The 20062-nt window shown below is 45.9% G+C and overlaps 1 protein-coding gene across 1 annotated transcript in view; it reads right to left on the bottom strand.

The window, feature by feature from the left end:
- Positions 1-20062, bottom strand: part of ABCB10 (ATP binding cassette subfamily B member 10) — a 244031-nt gene that overhangs the window by 128643 nt on the left and 95326 nt on the right. Inside the window, 1 exon segment of the mRNA XM_029594183.1 lies at positions 10270-10405. Within this exon segment, the coding sequence (XP_029450043.1) occupies positions 10270-10405 (136 nt within the window).

Below are 20062 nucleotides of genomic sequence, written 5' to 3'. Positions count from 1 at the left end.
ATTGGGCATCCAAATGCAGATGAAATTTAATGTGGACAAGTGCAAGGTGTTGCATATAGGGAAAAATAACCGTTGCTGTAGTTACACGATGTTAGGTTCCATATTAGGAGCTACCACCCAGGAAAAAGATCTAGGCATCATAGTGGATAATACTTTAAAATCGTCGGCTCAGTGTGCTGCAGCAGTCAAAAAAGCAAATAGAATGTTAGGAATTATTAGGAAGGGAATGGTTAATAGAACGGAAAATGTCAAAATGAGGTGAGACCACACTTGTACTGTGTACTGTGTACAATTCTGGTCACCGCATCTCAAAAAAGATATAGTTGCGATGGAGAAGGTACAGAGAAGGGCAACCAAAATGATAAAGGGGATGGAACAGCTTCCCTATGAGGAAAGGCTGAAGAGATTAGGGCTGTTCAGCTTGGAGAAGAGACGGCTGAGGAGGGATATGATAGAGGTCTTTAAGATCATGAGAGGTCTGGAACGAGTAGATGTGACTCCCCCTGTTCATTCATCAGGGGGAGTCTGCAATGCCTTTTGATGCTTCCAGCTTTTCCTGCCATATCTCTGCAGTCAGATGGGCTAGTTCCTGCTATATCACCACAGCAAGCTGAGCCGGTACCTGCTATAAATCTACTCTGTGCTGAGCCAGCTTGTCCTGCCAGGTTTCCACAGCCAGATGGGCTAGTTCCTGCCACAACCTTGTCACCAGCCTTTGTAACCCCATATACTCAGTTCCTGAACTGTGATCAGACTCTCTTGCACTGTTGACGCCATTTCCAGACACGGACTCTGATCCAGACATTGTGCTTCCATACTCTGATTCTGGTCTAGGTGTTCAGCCTCCAGATTCTGCTGTTGATCAAGGCACTCACTTCCTGCCTTGCTACATCCCTAATGTCCAAAGCCCTCTGGCCAGTTGGGACCCAGGGATAGAGATTTGGGGGGGGGGGGGGGGGGGGAGTACTGTACCAATACTGGCTGCTAGGCAGCTCCCCCTGCCAGCAGGGGCCCTCAGTGGGCTGTACTCACTCCTTGTCCCTGCCTGTGTGTTTTACCTTATTCCTTGTTTTACCAATTCCCCCTGTGGCCATCCTGCCAGTGTGTTCCTAGCATTGCCTATCTTGTTCCTTCCTGCTTGCCTTGCTCTTCCTCTAAGTTTGGTCTGACTTCTTGCCACAGATCCTTTCCGGTTCTATGACTCTGCCAGAACACTGCCTGCCTTGTCCCTGCCAGAGAAGTCCTGCTAGCCGCGAGACCTGTGGGCCCAACTCAAGGAGGAGTTAGCCGGACAAGCAGAAGATCTTTAAGTCTTGTACCATTCCCGTTTGGGGATTACCTGCAACTGGCCACCCAGACTGACACTGTGCATAATGTAGGTGAAAGCCTTTGTGCATTTGTGAACATGTTTGTGTGTGGGTGAGGGAGAGAGCATGTGTATGTGAGAGGATGGGTGTGTATATGTGAGAGGGAGTATATAAGTATATCTGTGTGTGTGAGAAACAGGATAAAATAGGAGTGGCCCCCTTCCCCCAATCTATGACAATCTCAGGGTGGCTGGAAATCAAAATATCCTGTAACAGGGTAGCCCTCTGACTACCCCTCTGGTCCTTTTGGGCTTGTCATGGGCTGAGGTGTGACCCCTTTGGACCACTGTCAGATTGTCACTGTCTGATGTGCGAGCAGATCTGGCTCTAACAGATGGCAGCTAATGGAAGACATTGGTGTGCAGAATCAAGGAAGCGATGAAGTCAGACAGACAAGGGTTGGGGCAGGCGGAGTCTGTTCGCAGAGAGAAGTACCAAGCCAAGGTTGGGGAGAGCAGCAAGCAGTGCAAGGTCAGAGCAGTATGGAACAAATCTAAAAAAGGAATGGAAGGAAGAGAATACTCCAGTCCAGGGTAATAGGACCTGTTGCTCAGGCAAGTGTGAAGTGAACTGGGCTTCCTTAAATACTTAAGATAGTGCTTATATCATTAAGCTGTGCCACGAGACTTCCTGTCTTCAGGCCCTATAAAGTTCCATACTTCCTGGGCACATCCCTAATCAACTGCAGAATGCAGGTGTAACCTGCCAATACCCTGACTTCAAAACACATCAGGATTTTCACAGGGGGTGTACTCTCAGTTAAGCGCCTACACCCTCCATGCACTCCTGCAGCTGCAAAATAAAAATACAGGATTCACTCATCTTTGAATCCAACTGTCTTGTTTATTTCTTGGCACACAAACACAGAGTATGCAGGTTCCTGACATGAAGTAGTTGAATACATTCAAAGGAATCCCAAAAACTATCAGAACATACGGCTCGATCCAGTAAGGCCGCGGTAAAAACAGTGAGGTAGTGTCAGGCGCACCCTTCCTCCCCGCACGCACAGTTCTCTTCACTAACTCCCCGATACTCTCCTCTAATCGCATGCAAATGCATGCCGCGGCTGTGAAGCGTTAGGGAAGGGTTATGCCCGCGCAACCCATTTTACTGTATAGGCGCTGTAACAGCGCCTATACAGTAACCTGGGTGCGCTGGTACCTGTCATTTCTTCACGTCTTCAGCGGCCAATTGCACGATTTTCCCGTGCAGGCGGCCATCTTTACTTTGCCACCTACCTGCCTGCTCGATCGAACATGCTGCCGCTGCTGGCTCCCCGGATCTCGCTGGCTCCCCGGATCTCGCTGCCCCCCCCGGACCCCGCTGCCGCTACCCCCCCGGACCCCGCTGCTGCCTACCCGCCGCTCCCGGATCCTGCTGCCGCCCCCCCCGCTGCCGACCCGCCCGTGCGATTTTGGCGCTCATCCAGGCAGGGGAGGGAGGGAGGAAGAGAGAAGGGACTACCGGATGCCGCTGATGGCTGCCCGCCGCCCACCGGCCGCCTGGACCCACGGCCCTCCGACAGGTATTTAAAATTGTTTTTTTTTTTAATATAACACACAGGTTTTTTGTTTTTTACACTTTTACACTTACCATAGCAGGCCCGAGCCTTGCTACTTTTTCGTTTGTTTTTTTTTGCCCTGGTCCCGTCCGGTCTCCTGCAGCCCCGTCCGGTCCGGACGGGGCTGCAGGAGACCAGACGGGACCAGGGCGGGTAAGCAATGTTTTTACCCTACACTACACTACACTAACTCCTACTAGGGGGAGGCGATAAACTAGCAGGTTAAGGCCGCGGCAGAACAGCGGGTTACGGAGGAGATAATATCAGCGCCCGTTACAGTATCGCAGGGGAATAGCTAATTCCTTCATTATACAGCTTTTTCGTTCATTTACATGCCGGGTGCGGAAAGGGTTATGCGTCTGTTTTCAGAAGCGATACGGACGCGTGAAACTGGAGACTGTATCGCCGAATTGCCTTGCGCGCCCGAATTGTGCGCTACGAGCACGTTACAGACGGGCAATCCTCGAGCGGACGATACTGGATCGACCTGATAGTCAGATAACATTACTACCTGATGCAATTTTATTAAGTCCCACATTAGACAATTGCTGCTCTTAGCTTAGAGAATTCATTGACAGTGGAGATACTGTAACCCCATGGTGCTTACTCTCTGAGGATTTGCCCAAATCTTGGCAGGAGAAGTCCCAGAAAATAGCTGGCATTATCCTCCTTGGAGCTCTGGGTTGCTCTATAGGGATCTAGGTTCCTCTAGGGCAGCATGTTGGAAGCTGTGTCTCTTTCAAAGGCTCTCATAGAGTGACATCACAACAAAATGGAGCATGATATTTTATAGAAGTGCAACCAAAATGATGGAATGACTCCCCTATGAGGAAAGGCTAAAGAGGTTAGGGCTGTTCAGCTTAGAGATGAGACAGCTGAGTGGGGATATGATAGAAGTCTATAAAATCATGAAGGGACTTGAACGGGTAAATGTGAATCGGTTATGTACTCTTTCAGATAATAGAAGAACTAGGGGGCAGCTCCATGAAGTTAGCAAGCAGCACATTTTCACTCAATGCACAATTAAGGTCTGGAATTCATTGCCAAAGGATATGGCTGTCAGTTAGTGTAGCTGGGTTTAAAAAACATTTGGATAAGTTTCTGGAGGAGAAGTCCATAAACTGCTATGAATCAAGATGACTTAGGGAATAGCCACTGCTTATTACTGGCATTAGTAGCATGGGATCTACTTCATTACAAATACGTGGCAAGTAGCTAAACATAGATTGGCCACTGTTGGAAACAGGATGCTGGGCTTGATGGACCCTTGGTTTGACCCAGTATGATTTCTTATGTTTTTATAGCAGCCAAAAATACAAAAACCTTGCCACTAGGGGCCACTGGAGTTCATGTTCTTAGTAATTATGGGTTGCACAGGATAGAGCTAGTATGCCGGGAGTCATGCTGGAAGGCTGCAGGGGAGCACAAGTCACCACACCGGAGCTGTGACAGCGAGGTTCTGAGAACTGACTGCAGTGGAAATTGCTGGGGTCAGTGGCATGTTATAGATCCTAGGTATGGAGAGTGGGGAATTTTTTTCTTCTTATTAGATTTCACTGTTCTGTGTTATTTGATGTGTTCGTTGTTTTGAAATATTTTATACGTTTTTCAGAACTTTTTAAAACATTTTTTTAATTTAATTATTGAATGGTGTCTGGTTCGTCAGCTGTTTTGAAATATTTATTCTATTTGTATGGTTTTACTATCATAATTGATGTGTTAGTTCTTGATTTTATTATTGTTTTATGAGGGCATTTCTGTTTTCCATTGTTGCACTGCATTCAGAGTTTGGTTTCTTGTAGATTCCAGTTCAGTTTTTGTCTGCACATTTCTGTTTATACTTTATTCTGTAATTGTGTCGGTCAGTCTGTGTTCTGCATGTGTGTTCAATGTGAGGTATTCTGCTGGCACGTAGTTTGTGTGTAGGGATCTATAGCAGTAAGGACTTATTCTGTTTTCCTAATGGGAGGTATATTTATGTTTTTGAGCGTGGTGTAATAATTGTAGTGTTGCCTTTTCAGAGGTAGAGTGTTACTGTTTGACTTCTGGTATTTAGTGCTGTTTGGTATGGGAGGTTTACTATATTGTAATTATAATTCAGTTTGCTCATGGCTTTCAAATGCACTTTATACAAGTCGTAATAGGCCTAATACCATATGGGTTCAAAATGTCTTTTTTACAGGGTTTTCTCGTTGGCACCACAGCAATGTATATAAAAATAATAAACATGTTATTATTTTTACCTCAGAAGACTATGAATGTCCTTTTTCATGTAAAATCTGTTACTATAAATGCACAGTTTTTAATTGTGTATGGTGAGTATAGCGCTTCGGTGGAAGGGAGCACAAGGGGACGCTCCCAGCACGGGAAGAGAATATGTGTGCCCTTGCGGCGAGATGGCCCAAGCTGGGAACTGGGAGCCTGGGGACCTCCACCAGACCTGCACGCCTCCGGGAGACCACCAACACAATGGTGGTCTCTGAATGGTCCTTCGACCGTTTCCAGCCCTTTCGGACAAGCTGCAGGGAGCAGCAGAGGTGGCAGGCCGGGCATGAGGCAGAGTGGTCAAAGACATGGCACAAGACAAAGACTTGGAAGGACAAAGACAGGCGTTGAGGAAGATCAGACTGGACGAAGATCAGATTCAGATGAGAAGCAAGATAAAACTCAGGATGGAGAAGACTCCGGATAGAGCGCTAACACCCACAGCCGGGGAGGAGTCTGCAGTGGCCAGAAGAACTCGCAGGCTATCCACTGGAGCACTGCCTGCCGGGGGCTAGGCGTAGCCAGAGTCCAGAGCATCGGAGGACTATATACAAGATGGCCTCCAGGCGGAAATCCAGGGCATCAGGACGAACTCCTCGGACAATGAAGGGCAGCCGGGATGGACGAAACGGACATCCTGAAGACTCCAAACCTAGAAGGTGACAGACAGGAACATGGAGATCCTTGGCTCAGACGATGAAGACAACCCACCAGCGCCCTACACGCTCCAGTAGGGGTGGTCATGGACCACTGGGCCACAGTGCGCCCTACCAATCCAGCCGGGCTGGTCGCGGACCATGCTGGGAGCCTTGGACATTTGGACAAGATGACTTCAGACAAAGACTGGACTAAGGAATATCAGAAGTCAGGACGAAGGAAACCTCAGGAACAGGGGAGACATCAGGACTGGAACAATTGAAGACATCGAGACTGGAACAATGACAACATCGGCAGAGACCAGGACAGATGACGATGAAGGATCCAACGAGGAATGAAGGAATGCCATGCAGGAGCGAAGAGTGCAGGAAGTCCTAGAAAAACAGCTCCTGAAGTACAGTTCCAGGGAGGAACTTACTCCTTGCAAAGGCAAAGATGAAGTGGCAGCTGAGCCCTTTTGTAGGGCTGAAAAAGGAAGACGCACTTGATGACATCACAGGCACCACTCCCTCACTGGCCCTTTAAGTGAGGCAGAAAGACGCGGGCCCGCCCCTAGAAGGAACAGGAAGAGGAAGTCTGCAGGACCCTGGACAGCGGCCCTGCAGATGAAGCTGAAGCAGGAGGAGACGGAGCAGACTGCGCCCAGGCCTGACACTGGAGGCGGAGAGAAGGTGGCGTCCTGCCGCTGAGGAGCAGGCCTCCAGCCTGCCGAGGATGACGTGGGTGGCGACTCCATGCCGCGGAAGAAGCGGTCGAAGTCCACGGCTCCCTGCCATAGTGAAGAGGACAGAGGAGCGGCTCCATGCAGCAGAGGAGCCTGAAGGCAGCAGCCTCTGTGCTGCAGAGAGAAGGCCTCAGCGGCTCCACGCCGCAATAAGAACCGGCTGCGACAGCGGCCCCCCCGCTATGCAAGGAAGTCTGGCACGGCTGTAATAAATCTGCTCCCCAGAGGGGCGGAGTTAGAAATCTGTTATAAATCTCCTCCAGGAGAGGGAGGAGTTAGCAATCTGTTATCAAGTTGCTGCTAGGAGTTAGCGATCTGTAATAAATCACCCCGCCAAGGGGAGGAGTTGGCAATCTGTTATAAGTCCGCTAGGGAGTTGGCAACCAGATATGGATCACTCTGCCAAAGGAGAGGAGCTAACAATTATAATACTCCGTAGGCAGAGTTAATGATCTGTAGTGGGTTGGCTTCCCACAGAGTGGCAGTCATATAATACCGCTCTAGTAGTGTAAGGAATGAACACTTAATGTAAATGGTGAATCCCTGGACCGATGGCAGATGACAGCGCCCCCAGGAGGATATCCTGAAAGGGACCACCGGCTAGGCTGGAGTATGGAGATAAACACAGATATTTCTTTATTAGACAGGAAGTAGAACCACCAGAGGTGGCAGTAGGGAGCTGATGTGCCCGGCAGGGCTGAAGTCCCTCAGATACTGAAATTGCGGTCTCTGGGTTGCTGAGCTGTAGAGAGAGAATATAGATAGTGAGTAGACAGGGTATGCTGGATACATAACCAGTAGTAGATGATACACTCACAATTGTAGATATCTGTAATGGCTTCTATGCAACAGAGTCTTCAGTATATTCAGGAACAGGAGCTGTAGTCGAGTACTAGTTCCTATATGCAGTCTGGAATAAGAACTCACAATATCTGTGTATGAGATGGCTTCTGGAATAGAAGAGAGTCTTTGGAGTGTTTTAGGAACATAGGCCCTCATGGAGCGAGTACCGGTTCCTATCTGCAATCTATAATAGTAATTCACAAGATATAGGTATGTGATAGCTTCTGAAATAGAAGAGAGTCTGTGAAGGGTTTAGGAACATGGGCCCTCGTGGAGCGAGTACCGGTTGCTATCTGCAATCTGAAATAGTAGTGCATCAGATATAGGTATGCGATAGCTTCTGAAATAGAAGAGAGTTGAGAAGGGTTTTAGAAACATGGGCCCTCGTGGAACGAGTATCGGTTCCTATCTGCAATAATGACTCACGATCTCCATACCTGCGATAATGTCTTAGACAGAAGAGAGTCTTCGGAGATTAGGAATATAGGCCCTCGTGGAGCGAGTACCGGTTCCTATCTGTAATAGAACTCACAGTGTTCATGTCTGCGATCGCTTCCAGGTAGTAAGGAGTCTTCTGAGTATTCAGGCCCTCGAGGAGCGAGTACCAGATCCTGTCTTAGCAATCTGAAATCAAGAATAGAGAGCGGGGCCCCCGAGGAGCGGGTACCCCTTGGTAAGTTTGTGGAGGCAGAGCAGCGGAGAAAGAATTCCCCTTGCTAACTCAATTTGTAGTTGCAAGCAAAGACCTTTTAAGTTGGAAACAGATGACGTTACTACGGGGAATGCCCCCGAGGTTCGCGCCCTAGCCGGTACAAACTCTGGAGCGCGTGCCCTTACATCATCAGGAACATGGTGGATCTGCAGCGTCAGGCCAGCCCGGGGATTCCAGGAAGAACGGTGAGGAAAAGCCGCGGCAGCATCTGTCTGTCAGACCCGAAGGGAGTCGCCACTAAGGGAGAGAGGGTGGAGCGAGGGCGAGAACAGGCACAAACACAACAACGGCTCCTGCTGTGCTGGCAAGATGGCAGCCTCCGGCCGTGAAGGCACATCGGTGGCGGCTCCAGCCGCTCTGGGAGGTAAGAGGCAGCCTGAGGCTCTGGCGACAGGCCGAATCGCAACAGTGAGAGCTGGTATGATGATGGCGCAAGGCTGTAAAGTTCGCCTAGTGCACCTAATACCCTTGCACTGACCTGGAGAGAATGCACCACACACAGACTCCCACAATTCACCCATTTCCCACTTTTCCAGAAAGCAAATTCTGGGGAAACAAGAGGAAATACCAAATAAAGCAATTCTCCACACAAGGCGATGTCCATACAAACAAACCAATTAATCACTCTCACAAACTGCTCAAAAAGACCTAACAAGGTTTAAATAATACTGTACCAACAAAAAATGTAAACAAAAAATAATTAAAAGGTGGAAGGTGGAAATTTCATATAAGCTAACCGTTGACTCAACCACAAAACTTTTTTATGTAGTTTTTGAAAAATTGTTTAAAACGACATTGTCCATATTTTAGAAAGACTTAACTGAACCAGCCACCGCCATTGAAAGGACCTGACATGGCTGCATTTCGAAGAATATTTTCTTCTTCTTCAGGGTGGATGCTGACTTTGCTCCGGTGGATCAGGAAAGTAAATGTCAAGCAGTCATTACTGCCATGGCTTACAAACATGAAAAAATGTAAACAGCTGGTAGGCTTCCTGGGAGTGTGGCAGGATTGCCAGCTTCCTATAAATATTATCACAAACATTCTACCTGCATCTTCTCTGGGAACTCTGTCCCCTGCTTTCCCCCTTCTGCAGCAATTCAAATCAACAAAAGGGTCAGATTCCAAGGGGAATCACCTCCCCCCCCCCCCGGCCCTCTCAGTGATTTGACTTGTCCGTGTCTTGGCAGGTGAACACCATCTCAACCCTTGTCTCAGGCAGATTGCCTTGAGCCACGCTCCTGGATGCTGGAACCATTTGGAAGAACAGAGCGAGACTAAGCAGCATTGCACTTTTGTCTGTCAAGTAGCAGACACTGGGACTGTTTAGGAAAGCACACAGAAACTAAGCAGCATTGTGCCTTTGCCTGTGAGTATAACAGATGCCAAGACCACTTGAGAGAGCGAGAAGAGACTGAACAGCACCCTGTTCTTGCCTAAGCTGCGACTTGCACTACATCGGGGAGTGTACCTATAGGAGTGATGGCAAATGCAGATTGAACTTGGTCAGCAGAATGGACTCTGAAGTGGCAGGGCTAAGAGAGTGGTTCATCACGTAGGGAAGGACAAAACTGATGATTAAAAATAGTCCTAGAAACTTGAAGGCACCATATTTTGTACTCCACATCAGTCAGATAACACTAACCAACCACTAATCTTGCTCAACCTCAGTTATGCAAGGTATCAATCTCTTGAGTAACACTGTCAATTGTCCTAGCAAACTCTAGATGCTACCTACTATGTGTCCTGCATTCTTCTCTCACCATAAACTCTTGGTTGTCTTATTTACTCCATAGGCGGTAGAGGAGGCATTAGACCCACAGTAACTAAGCCACAGTGGTACCTTAGTCCTTAACTAGAAAATCACAGGCCCTCCATTAACCTAATATATAGGTAAGAGAAAAAAAAATAGTGTTAACTTTAGGTGTAACATTTCAGCATGGAGGTAACCTGCATGGAATGGCAGTTACTACCCTAAACAACTTTCTGGGCTGACTGGATGGATCATTTGGGTTTTTATCTGCCCTCATTTAGTGTTACTATGACTTCAAGGTGCTTCATTTTGCAGTTTAGAATGGTTTGGGAAAAGAATTAGCATGCAATTTAATGCTATATATGTGTACAACTGCTTGCTGCATACCTCCAATGCTCACTCCAACCCAGAAGGCATACATGAGAAAAGAAGAGAGTTCTCCCACAGTCATGTGAGCGCTGCCCATCAACAGTCCTCCTTTATACAGTACTAACAGCACGATCAGGTTCCCAGACAGCCCAGTCTGCCAAAAGCACAAAGTCATATTAAACCCAAGCTCCCACATTATACTCCCAGAGAACACCACAACAGCTGCTGCTTTAAAAAGGGAAATACCATCTACAACTTTACATATTGGGCTCCTTATCTTTGCAGAAGTTACAAGCGGCAGAATATTTTTTTCTGCAGAGTATAAATTTTCTGATGAGTATAATTTTTTTCTAAGCCTTAGGCTCAGCATGTTCATAGTCATTTTACCTTCTCTCTGCTGGTGCCAGGATATATCCCAATATGCACCTCTCTCAATGACATCAGAGTGCTGTTTCATCTGCAGTCTGACTGCAGTATTCATTAGTGTGGGGGCAGCATTTTAACACAGCTATAAAATATTTAAATAAATATATAAACAAACAAACATACACTTGAGAACATCAAACAGGTCTGGTTTGCAGACTATCCATACTTAATATTCATCAGATACATTTGTATACATTTATTGTAAAAGTCCAATTAATTTTCATATTTTAGTTATCATGAAAATTGAACCAAGGACTAGTTATACCTCTCTCTACATTTATGTTTCTCTTGCTCAAAATACATCTGTTCCATGAACTCCCACCCTTCCTGTCACCACCACTCTTTAAGACCCTTCAATCACCACCCATGACTACTGTTATGGGGCCCTAACCCTTAGTCACTACTGCTGCTGAGGTCCCTCCCAACCCCAGGTGGCCATTGCAGTTTCTCCACTATCTCTTCCAAACCTCCACCATCTACTGCCACCTCACCTTGGCTACTTCTTATGATGTCCAAGATTCTACTGCTGCCTTTCTTTAGTCTTCACCAATGTTAGGGTAGTACTCTTGGGTACCCTTCTCCAACTCATTATTACTCGTAGAACTCTCCCACAATCTTCAGCCACCACAATTCTTGGAGACCCTTCACTACCTACAGCCACTGCTGCCAACTTCCCTCGGTTCTCCTGACTTCTGGCTGCCAATGCTGCTGTTGCTACTCCTTCACAGCTACTCCTCTCCCCAATCCAGTTGCCTCTTCTCAAGATATTTCTTGTAACCTTCTGCACTGTCATTACAGAAGAAAGACATACCTCGCAGCGTCTTCTTTAACTGTTGCTGATGTATTTTCAGTCTCAGACACCCCTGTTGCCTGCCCCAACTACACTCTGGTTTCCTTTTCCTGAAGGAGCCTTGTCCAATAGAACCAAAGCACACACATATGCATGAACTACTCACAGCACTGTAACATCATTTTTACCCAACAACTTTTGTAGCAGAAATTAAGATGGTGATTCATAAGAAAAAACAGAAAGTGACTCAAAGCAATTTCCCTGACCAGAAACTAGCAATCCTAAAATTAAAAACAAGTTAAAAAAAAAAAAAAGGCACATCTTGAAAAGCAAAAAAAAAAGTACTTGTATCCTACCTTCAGAACCCTAAAATGTATCATGTCTCCCTGTGATGAGGGGAAGGAGTTGCAACATCAGGAGGGATAAGTGTGGCAGAGGAGGAGGCAGGGGACAGAGGCACTGATTCTGGGAGGGGGTTGGCGGAGAAATATCACCATGGAGAGGGTAAAGAGTGGAGGTGAAGGCATTGCTAAAGAAAAGGGGACAGAGTGACTCATGTGTTGGTGGGGTGAAGCGAGTGAGCGAAAGCAGAATATCTCAGGTGAACATGATAGGCCATGCTGGGTCAAACCAAGATCCATCAAGCCTAGCATCTTGACTCCAACAGTGGCCAGTCCAGGTCATAAGCACTTGACCAATCCCAGGGATAGTGATGGCTTTCCTGAGTCTATCTGGCTAATAACATTCTATAGACTTTTCTTCCAGGAACTTTTCCAAACCTCTTTTAAACCCTGCTATGCTATGACCACATCTTCTGGAAAGAGATTTCACAGCTTACTGTATGTCAAGTGAAAAATTCTGTTTTAAATCTGATAGTTTTTAGTTTCGTGGAGTGTCCCCTTGCTTTAGTATTATTTGAAAGGGTATATAACTGCCCCTATTTACCTATTACACCCTACTCATGATTTTACAAACGTTGATCATGTCCCTTCTCAACCATCTCTTTGGCAAGTTGAAGAGCACTAACCTGTGTAGCCTCTCTTCATAGGGAAGCTGTTCTATCCCTTTTATCATTTTTGTTGCCCTTCTCTGCATCTTTTCTATGTCTTTTTTGAGATGGAGCAACCAGATCTGCAGAAAATATTCAAGATGTGGTCAATATGTCTTGACACTTAGGCAATATGATATTCTCTGTTTTATTCTCCATTCCTTTTTGGCTCATTTCTAAGATTCTATTTGCTTTTTTGACCACTGCTTCACATTGAGTTGAAGATTTCAATGGATTGTCCACAAGGATTCCAAGGTCCTTTTTCCTGGGTGGTGACTCCTAATATGGAATCCAGCATTGTGTGCCTGTAACTGTGATCATTTTTAACTATGTGCCCCACTTTGCACTTTTACTCATTCTGCATTCCTTCTCAATCTGCTTTAACAATTTTGTGTCATCTGTAAATTTCATCACCTTACTTATTGTTACCTTTGCCAGATCATTTAGGAATATGTTAAACTGTACAGATCCCAGTACATATCCCTGCGATAGTCCACTAACACCATTTCTCTATTTGATAAACTGATCAGTTAGTATTACCCTCTGTTTCCTGTCTTTAACAATTACCAGTCCATAATAGGATACTGCCTCCTAACCCATTACTTTAAATTTCTTGCGGAGTTTCCTCATGGGAGACTATCTAATGCCTTCTGAAAATCCAAATACATTATATCAATTAGCTCACCTTTATCTACATGTTTATTTACATTAAAAAAAAATCCAAGGCAAGAGTTCCCTTTGCTAAAACTAGATGACTGTTTCCCATTAAGCCAAATCTATATCTTCAGTAACCAATACACAACAGGGCACTACCTCCTATCCTATAACTTCTTAATTTCTTGAGTAGTATTCTCATGGGAAATTTTTCTAAATTTAAAATATATAGTGTATCAGCCAGCTCACCTTTATCTACATATTTATGTACACTTAAAAAAAATCTAATAGATTTGTAAAGCAAGAATTCTCACAAATTACAAATGTGGAAACAAAACTGGAATGGAAACTCTAAGACCACCTTCTGCATGCAATGCAAAACTGGAGACTAGAAACAAAAATATATTTCCTCCTACACTAGGCAAAGTTCAGAGAGAGAAGAAATGCATATTCTCGCTGATCAGCCAATCGTCCAGGTATGGGTGCATGAGGATTCCTTCTTTCCTCAGTGTCGCCGCTGCTACCACCATGATCTTGGTGAACGTTCAGGGAGCCGTAGCTAGCCCGAAGGGTAGGGCCCGGAACTGGTAGTGATGGCCCAATATCGTGAAGCGTAGGAAACGCTGATGGCTGCGATGGATCGGTATGTGGAGATAGGCTTCTGAGAGATCCAGGGAAGTCAGGAATTCTCCCGGTTGTACTGCCTTTATGACCGAACGCAGGGTTTCCATGCGGAAGCGGGATACCTTCAGGTTAGTTATTGATGGTCTTGAGGTCCAGTATGGGCTGGAATGTTCCCTCTTTCTTGGGCAAGAAGAAGTAGATGGAATAGTGCCCAGAACTTTGTTGGTGCATGGGCACCGGTGTTATTGCCTCTATGGAAATCCAGATAGAATCCCTCTCGGATGATGGATAGGACCCAATTGTCCGACATTATTTTGATCCATCTTTGGTAGAATAGGGCGAGCTTGCCCCCTATGATCTTTCCTGGAGATGGGTCTACAGATTCTCATTGCATGTTGTGGCTGGGGCCTGGTCCCGAGCCAGCTCCTCTTTTGTTGTGTCTGTTCCGAAAGGACTGTCCCCTGCCGGCGGGGCGAGGGGCTTGGTAAGTGTTTTTGTATGGTCTAAAACACTGGGATCCTCTGCCCTTGGGTGCCCGGGGAGAGGGGCATTGGTTTCTCTTGTTTCTGTCCTCCAGTAGACGGGGTACTCGTGGATGTGACCTCAGACTTGGTACGCACATCCACATGGCATCAATCCTGCGGCAATTGCTCTTTTAGTTCCATGAGTATCACAGGCTCTTATCAGTGTGATCCTCGGTCGGGTCAGACTATTTTACAGCAACTACCGACTGTAGATCGTTATGTAGTGTACTTTATAGTTTGCCCCTGTTCAAAAATATATATTTCCTAGCGTATAGCAGATGGACTCAGGACCAATGGGTATAGTTTGCTCCTGATAGCAGTTGGAGACTGAGTCAGATTTCAATCTGACGTCAGTACTATATATATACCCGTGGACGAGGCTCTGATCCTCAGTTTTTTCCATCTCCATAGCAGTCACACACGCTTGCACAGCATTAGAAAACCAAACTCCAAATTTAAAGAAGAAAAAGAAAATCTTACCTCCAAAATGAGCCTCGTTCTCCTGCGGTGATACCTAAGGGTCCCCCCCCCAGTGGAGATTTCCTGAGGTAATTTCCGAGATCCCTCAGAAATAAGCCTCGGTCCCGGCGTGGACTTAGCCCCCGGGAAAGGGAGCGGCTGAGAGGCAGCCTCGGTCCAGTAGCCGACCAAGCTTGGACTTAGCCACCTGAAAAGGGAGCAGCTGAGAGGCAGCGGGTACAAAACCTAGCACGGCGGTGAAGGTAATTCCCTCTCCCTCCGCAGCCGGAGACTGCCTGGCAGAGGACTGGCAAGCACCGAGACAAGATAAGGTAGAAAACTTTCTCTAAGTCTCCGGTCTCTGAGGCTTGGACAGCCGCACAGATCGTTCCTCCGGCATCTGTACAATCGGGTTGAGCATCCCCATCCAGGCTAGAGCCCGATCCGGCAAGAGGGTCCTCCCACATTGAGACCCCCTGAGGGGGCTGCCATCTTACCACGTGGTCGCCGGCGCCTCCTCCCCCCTTGGTTGCCACATCATCCACACAACTGAGCCATGCGCACAGCGGCCAGCTGGGCGCACAAAGTACTTGTGCGCATAGCGGCGCTTGCATCTGCGCCGTGCGCACAGTGACACGCACACCAGGGCCGGGTGCACAGCAGCACGCTCAAGGGTGCCGAGCGCTCATCTAGGCCCGTGCGCACAGCTACGCATGCATCTTCCACTCTTACGCTCACAACGTAGGCGCACCCGGAGCGCATAACCAGGCCTTCCGGTACGCGCACCCATACAGGATACACGCGCAAATCATGGCATCACCGTCTAAGACAGCTAAGGGTCCAGCCCTCTGTCCGGCATGCCATATGAGAGCGGCGCAGCCCGAGGTGACTTCCGCCCTGTGCCTACTATGAGAAGAAGCTCGGGGGGGGGGGGGGGGAACCGAGACAAGGCCCCCCTCAGCCTGTAGAGGACTCTGGATCCACCAGCAAGACTAACTCGGACCTCTCTATTCCCGACTCTGCCCCCCCACAGTGGGGGCCCTCGGGGAGCGCCATCGGACCCAATGTGGTCCCAGGCAACATCACCTGGCGGGATTCTTCTCTGAGCTGCATTCCTACATGCATGCTCAGACAGGGCCACCAGCGGCACAACCACAACCCCCGCCAGTGGTCCAGAACCTCCCAGGCCCCTCCCGGCTTCCACCAGATGGGCCTCCCCTGGACAAATACCTCGCCTTAGGGGACACAGATGACTCGGAGGAGGAATCAGAACCCCTGGAAGAGGGGGAAATCCCTCCAGGAACGGAACCGTATCGAACCATGATGCGCTTCTTTCCAAAAGACGAATTACCAGATCTCGTAGCCATGAGTCTGAAGGCATTGGCCATCCCGGACACATGCAACACAGCAGAGTCCAAGGCGAGCCCCTTCCTGGCTGGGCTCCGCCAGACCTCACGCCATTTTTCTACACTACAGGCCATATAACAACTGATCGACCTGGAATTGGACGCTCCAGGGGCCACCTTCAAGGGAGGATGAGCCCTAGAAGCTCTCTACCCCTTGGACCCCGCAATGAAGGAATTCCTGAGGTTTCCCAAGGTCGACGCCCTGGTCTGCGCCACAACAAAGCGCACTACCATACCAGTCGAGGGAGGAGCTTCACTCAAGGATGCCAATGACAGACGGCAGGAATCCATCCTCAGTCTTATGATGTATCAGCTATGACCCTACAGATCGCTGCCTGCTGTGCCATGGTATCACGCGCCTGCCTGGCTATGGCCAGGGATGCAACTACGCCAATCGAGACATTAGACCCGGCAATATCATTCCTCATGGAATCTCATCTCGGGAAGACTGCAGTGTAGCATGGACTAAATAATCTCTAAGACTTTTTCCGTGTGTAAATGTAAATAATGGTGGCACTGAAAACAACAATGTTGTTTCAAAACTTCCCAGTGTTTTAAAAGGATAGCTTTACTCTTTGAGGATACATGAGAAAATCTTAATACACACACAGATCGTTTGTTAGGCATTTTTAGTTGATCACACAAAAGCCATTGGCGTTCTACATTAAAGGCTTTTTTAAAGGCTCTATTTATTACCAGAAAAGGATATCCTCTAGCCAAAAGTCAAGCACTAAAAACACGTGCATGATTAATGAAATCATCTTTATCCGAGCAGATTCCCCTTAATCTCAAAAATTGTCCCACAAGGAGATGACACCTCAAATGATAGGGATAGAAACTGAAAAACAATAAAAGAGAATTTCTTTCCATAGGTTTACGGAACAGAGTAGTTCCAACATAATGCCCATTTTAAAAATCAATATATCCAAAAACAAAATTTTTGAGACATGAAAAGATACAGTAAACTGTAAATTTTTATCAATGGAATATAGCCATTCAATAATTTGTAGAAGATGTTGAAGTCCAAAAAAGAATATGTCATCAATATAGCGTGACCAATTTTTTTATATACTTGAAAAATTAGGAAGAGTATAAAAATATGTCTTCAAAATGGGCAACATACAAGTTGCCCCATAGTGATTCCATGATGTTGTAAATACATGTCTCCAGCAAAACAGAAATAATTCCATGTAAGAGCAATTTTTGCTAAATTATAAAAAATTCCAGAAGGAATATGTTGCTGTGTAGAACATTTCAATAAGACATTTTTAATAGTATCCAATGCTGCCTGTTGTGGTATATTGGTATACAGCGACTGGATATCCAATGTAACCAATAAAAAAATCAGACTCTTCGATGAAAATATCTTGCAAGGTGGTTAACATTTGAGTGGTATCTTTTACATATGATTGAGTCTTTACTTCTTGCAAAGAAACATCAACAAAAGAAGAAAGTTTCTAAAATAGACCCAATTGATGATACTATTGATCGACCAAGCAGGTTGACCAATCATTTATGTATCTTGGGAACTGTGTTAAAAGCTGGTATTTTTGTATATTTTGGTGTTAGATAAGAAATCTCATTTGTTAAAAAAAACAGCGTCCACAGCTACTGAAATCTCTTGATCTATCAGTTTTCGTATCTGTGGGGTAGGATCTTCATCCAATCTTCTGCAGTAGGTGGAATAGTCTAATTGGTTATGAATTTCAGCCACAAATTGTGAACATGTCTGTATCAGTATTGACCCACCTTTATTGGTGGGACGAATAATAAGGTCCTTATTTTGTTGTAACTCTTTTAATGCCAATATATGTGCCCAAGACAAATTGTGTGTGATAGGTGTTAAATGCTGTTCCAAATATGCTATATCCTTTAGGACTAGATCCATAAATGTTTTTATATACAGGTCTATAGGTCCTGGCGAGATCCAACGAGAAATCAGGTGTACCATTGAAATAACCTGTGTAGAACAGGTATTGTTGAAAAAGAGGTATACTTGCAGTAATCTAAATAATCTATACAGATCAATTCAACATTAAAATGATTCATATTGATAAGTGGGTACAAAGGAAAGTCCTTTATTCAAGACTTGTTTTTGAAGGTTGGAAAGGCATTGATCAGTTAAATTTACTACGGAGGTTGTCATGCTTGTACCCGTGTGTACGGACGAGACTGATGGTAATCTTGTGGTGGACGATTGGAAAACTGACCCCAAAATGGACGTCTCTGCCGATTTGTATTGTCCTCTAAAAAATGGCCAGGCAAGTTAGAATGCGGTTGGTTAAAGCCAGGTGTCCATGTGTCTTTTTCATCGGAACTGGAAGAGTTACTAGATGAATCAAAAAAAGTAACTTTTTTCTTCGGCTGATATTTGGGCTGATGCCACAAATAAATGATGCCAGATTTATAATCTTGTTCATCTCTATGAAATTTTTTTTTACTTTTAAAGCAGGAATAGAAGATCTAAATTGATCATTTACTGCCAAATGTGCTTCTAAAGATTTCTCAAACTCCTTGTAAAGCTGATTTTGTCACCTGCACTGATTGCTGAAGATCCTCTGCTGTTTTCTTAGTAGTCTCAAAAATCAATAGCATGAGGTCCAGTGCACACTTATTCAAAATAGAAATTCACTTGACCATAAACTCCTCATTATCAGAGAACAATTTCAGTTCTTTATTAATCCTTAGACTCCGTGGGATCATTTGCTGTTTAATATATTGTAACAGTGTAGCACTGTGTAGTTCAGCACGGACCAACCGCTTATGCTGTATCAATAAATCAGGCCAAGATGAATCGGAAAGTACTTCATGATCATCATCAAATAATGAAGTCTCCTTGACTATGGAGGAAATGTATTCATCATTATGGCTAAATACTCCAGTCCATGGTGTAATATGTGGAGTAGAAGACACTGTGATTGACTAGGTTAGAAAGACCAGCTAATTGAAAAGATATACTCACTACAAGACAGCGTGAAACCCAAGGAATCTTCAAAATATACTATAAGAAAACACTTTCCCACATACCAATGTATGTTCAAGTATACCATCATAACAGACACTACTGGTACTGAAACCTACATTGTCCAATAAATAATCATCTGGCACATTGTATAATTTTTTCAAAGTTTTATGGAGAGGAGTTCTCTGAAAGTCTTAATCTTTCAAAATGTCCATTTTACTTGGATCCTTATTCAAAGACTGGGCTGCATGAAGGAGTACATGAAATGAAGCTTGCAGCCGCCAGAAGCAATATTGACATAATTCTAAGTTTTGCCTGTATGTGGTACTTACTTAGAACAGCAAGACAAGTCAATGTGTTAAAAGTCCCAGATGTTATAGGGGCCTGCAGCCTTGCTGTTGGGAAAGATATTAGCATGATTTAACCCCCCCCCCCCAAAAAAAAAAACAAACCAAAACACAAATCAGATCACATCGCTAGGAATCAAGATGGCATCAGCATAGTTGGTCATGCTCCTTGCCCTCTTGGTGAATTTTAAATTGCTTGCCTCTTTTGCCTTATTTGTTGCCTGGTATGGTTCAGAAGAGGAAAGGATGGGTCATGATCTTCCCTATGGTGCACTCTGACCCCTCCAGCTGCCAGCCCGATGGATTCCTTTGTGATGCATCCAAAGTTGCAAGTAGCTTCTTCGGGTGCTGCTCCATTGGGAAGAGTTGGGGGGGGGGGGGGGAGAGAAGAACTGCTTCCACATTCCTCAGGATACAGAATGCTGCTAAGCCCTGAAAGAAGGAGCCCCCCTGGAGGATCCAGCTGTGGTGCACTCAGTTCGAGCCTCGGAAATGAGGTCATCAAGCTGTGACGCCGGAGGAGATGCCATGAGTGCAGAACTCAGTTTTCCAGTCCTGGAATTACCCTGAT

Source organism: Rhinatrema bivittatum, chromosome 3 (assembly GCF_901001135.1).
Source record: "Rhinatrema bivittatum chromosome 3, aRhiBiv1.1, whole genome shotgun sequence".
In the NCBI taxonomy this organism is placed as follows: Eukaryota; Metazoa; Chordata; class Amphibia; order Gymnophiona; family Rhinatrematidae; genus Rhinatrema; species Rhinatrema bivittatum.
Note: the sequence above shows the minus strand (reverse complement) of the source record. Positions and strands in the feature narration are given on the sequence as shown.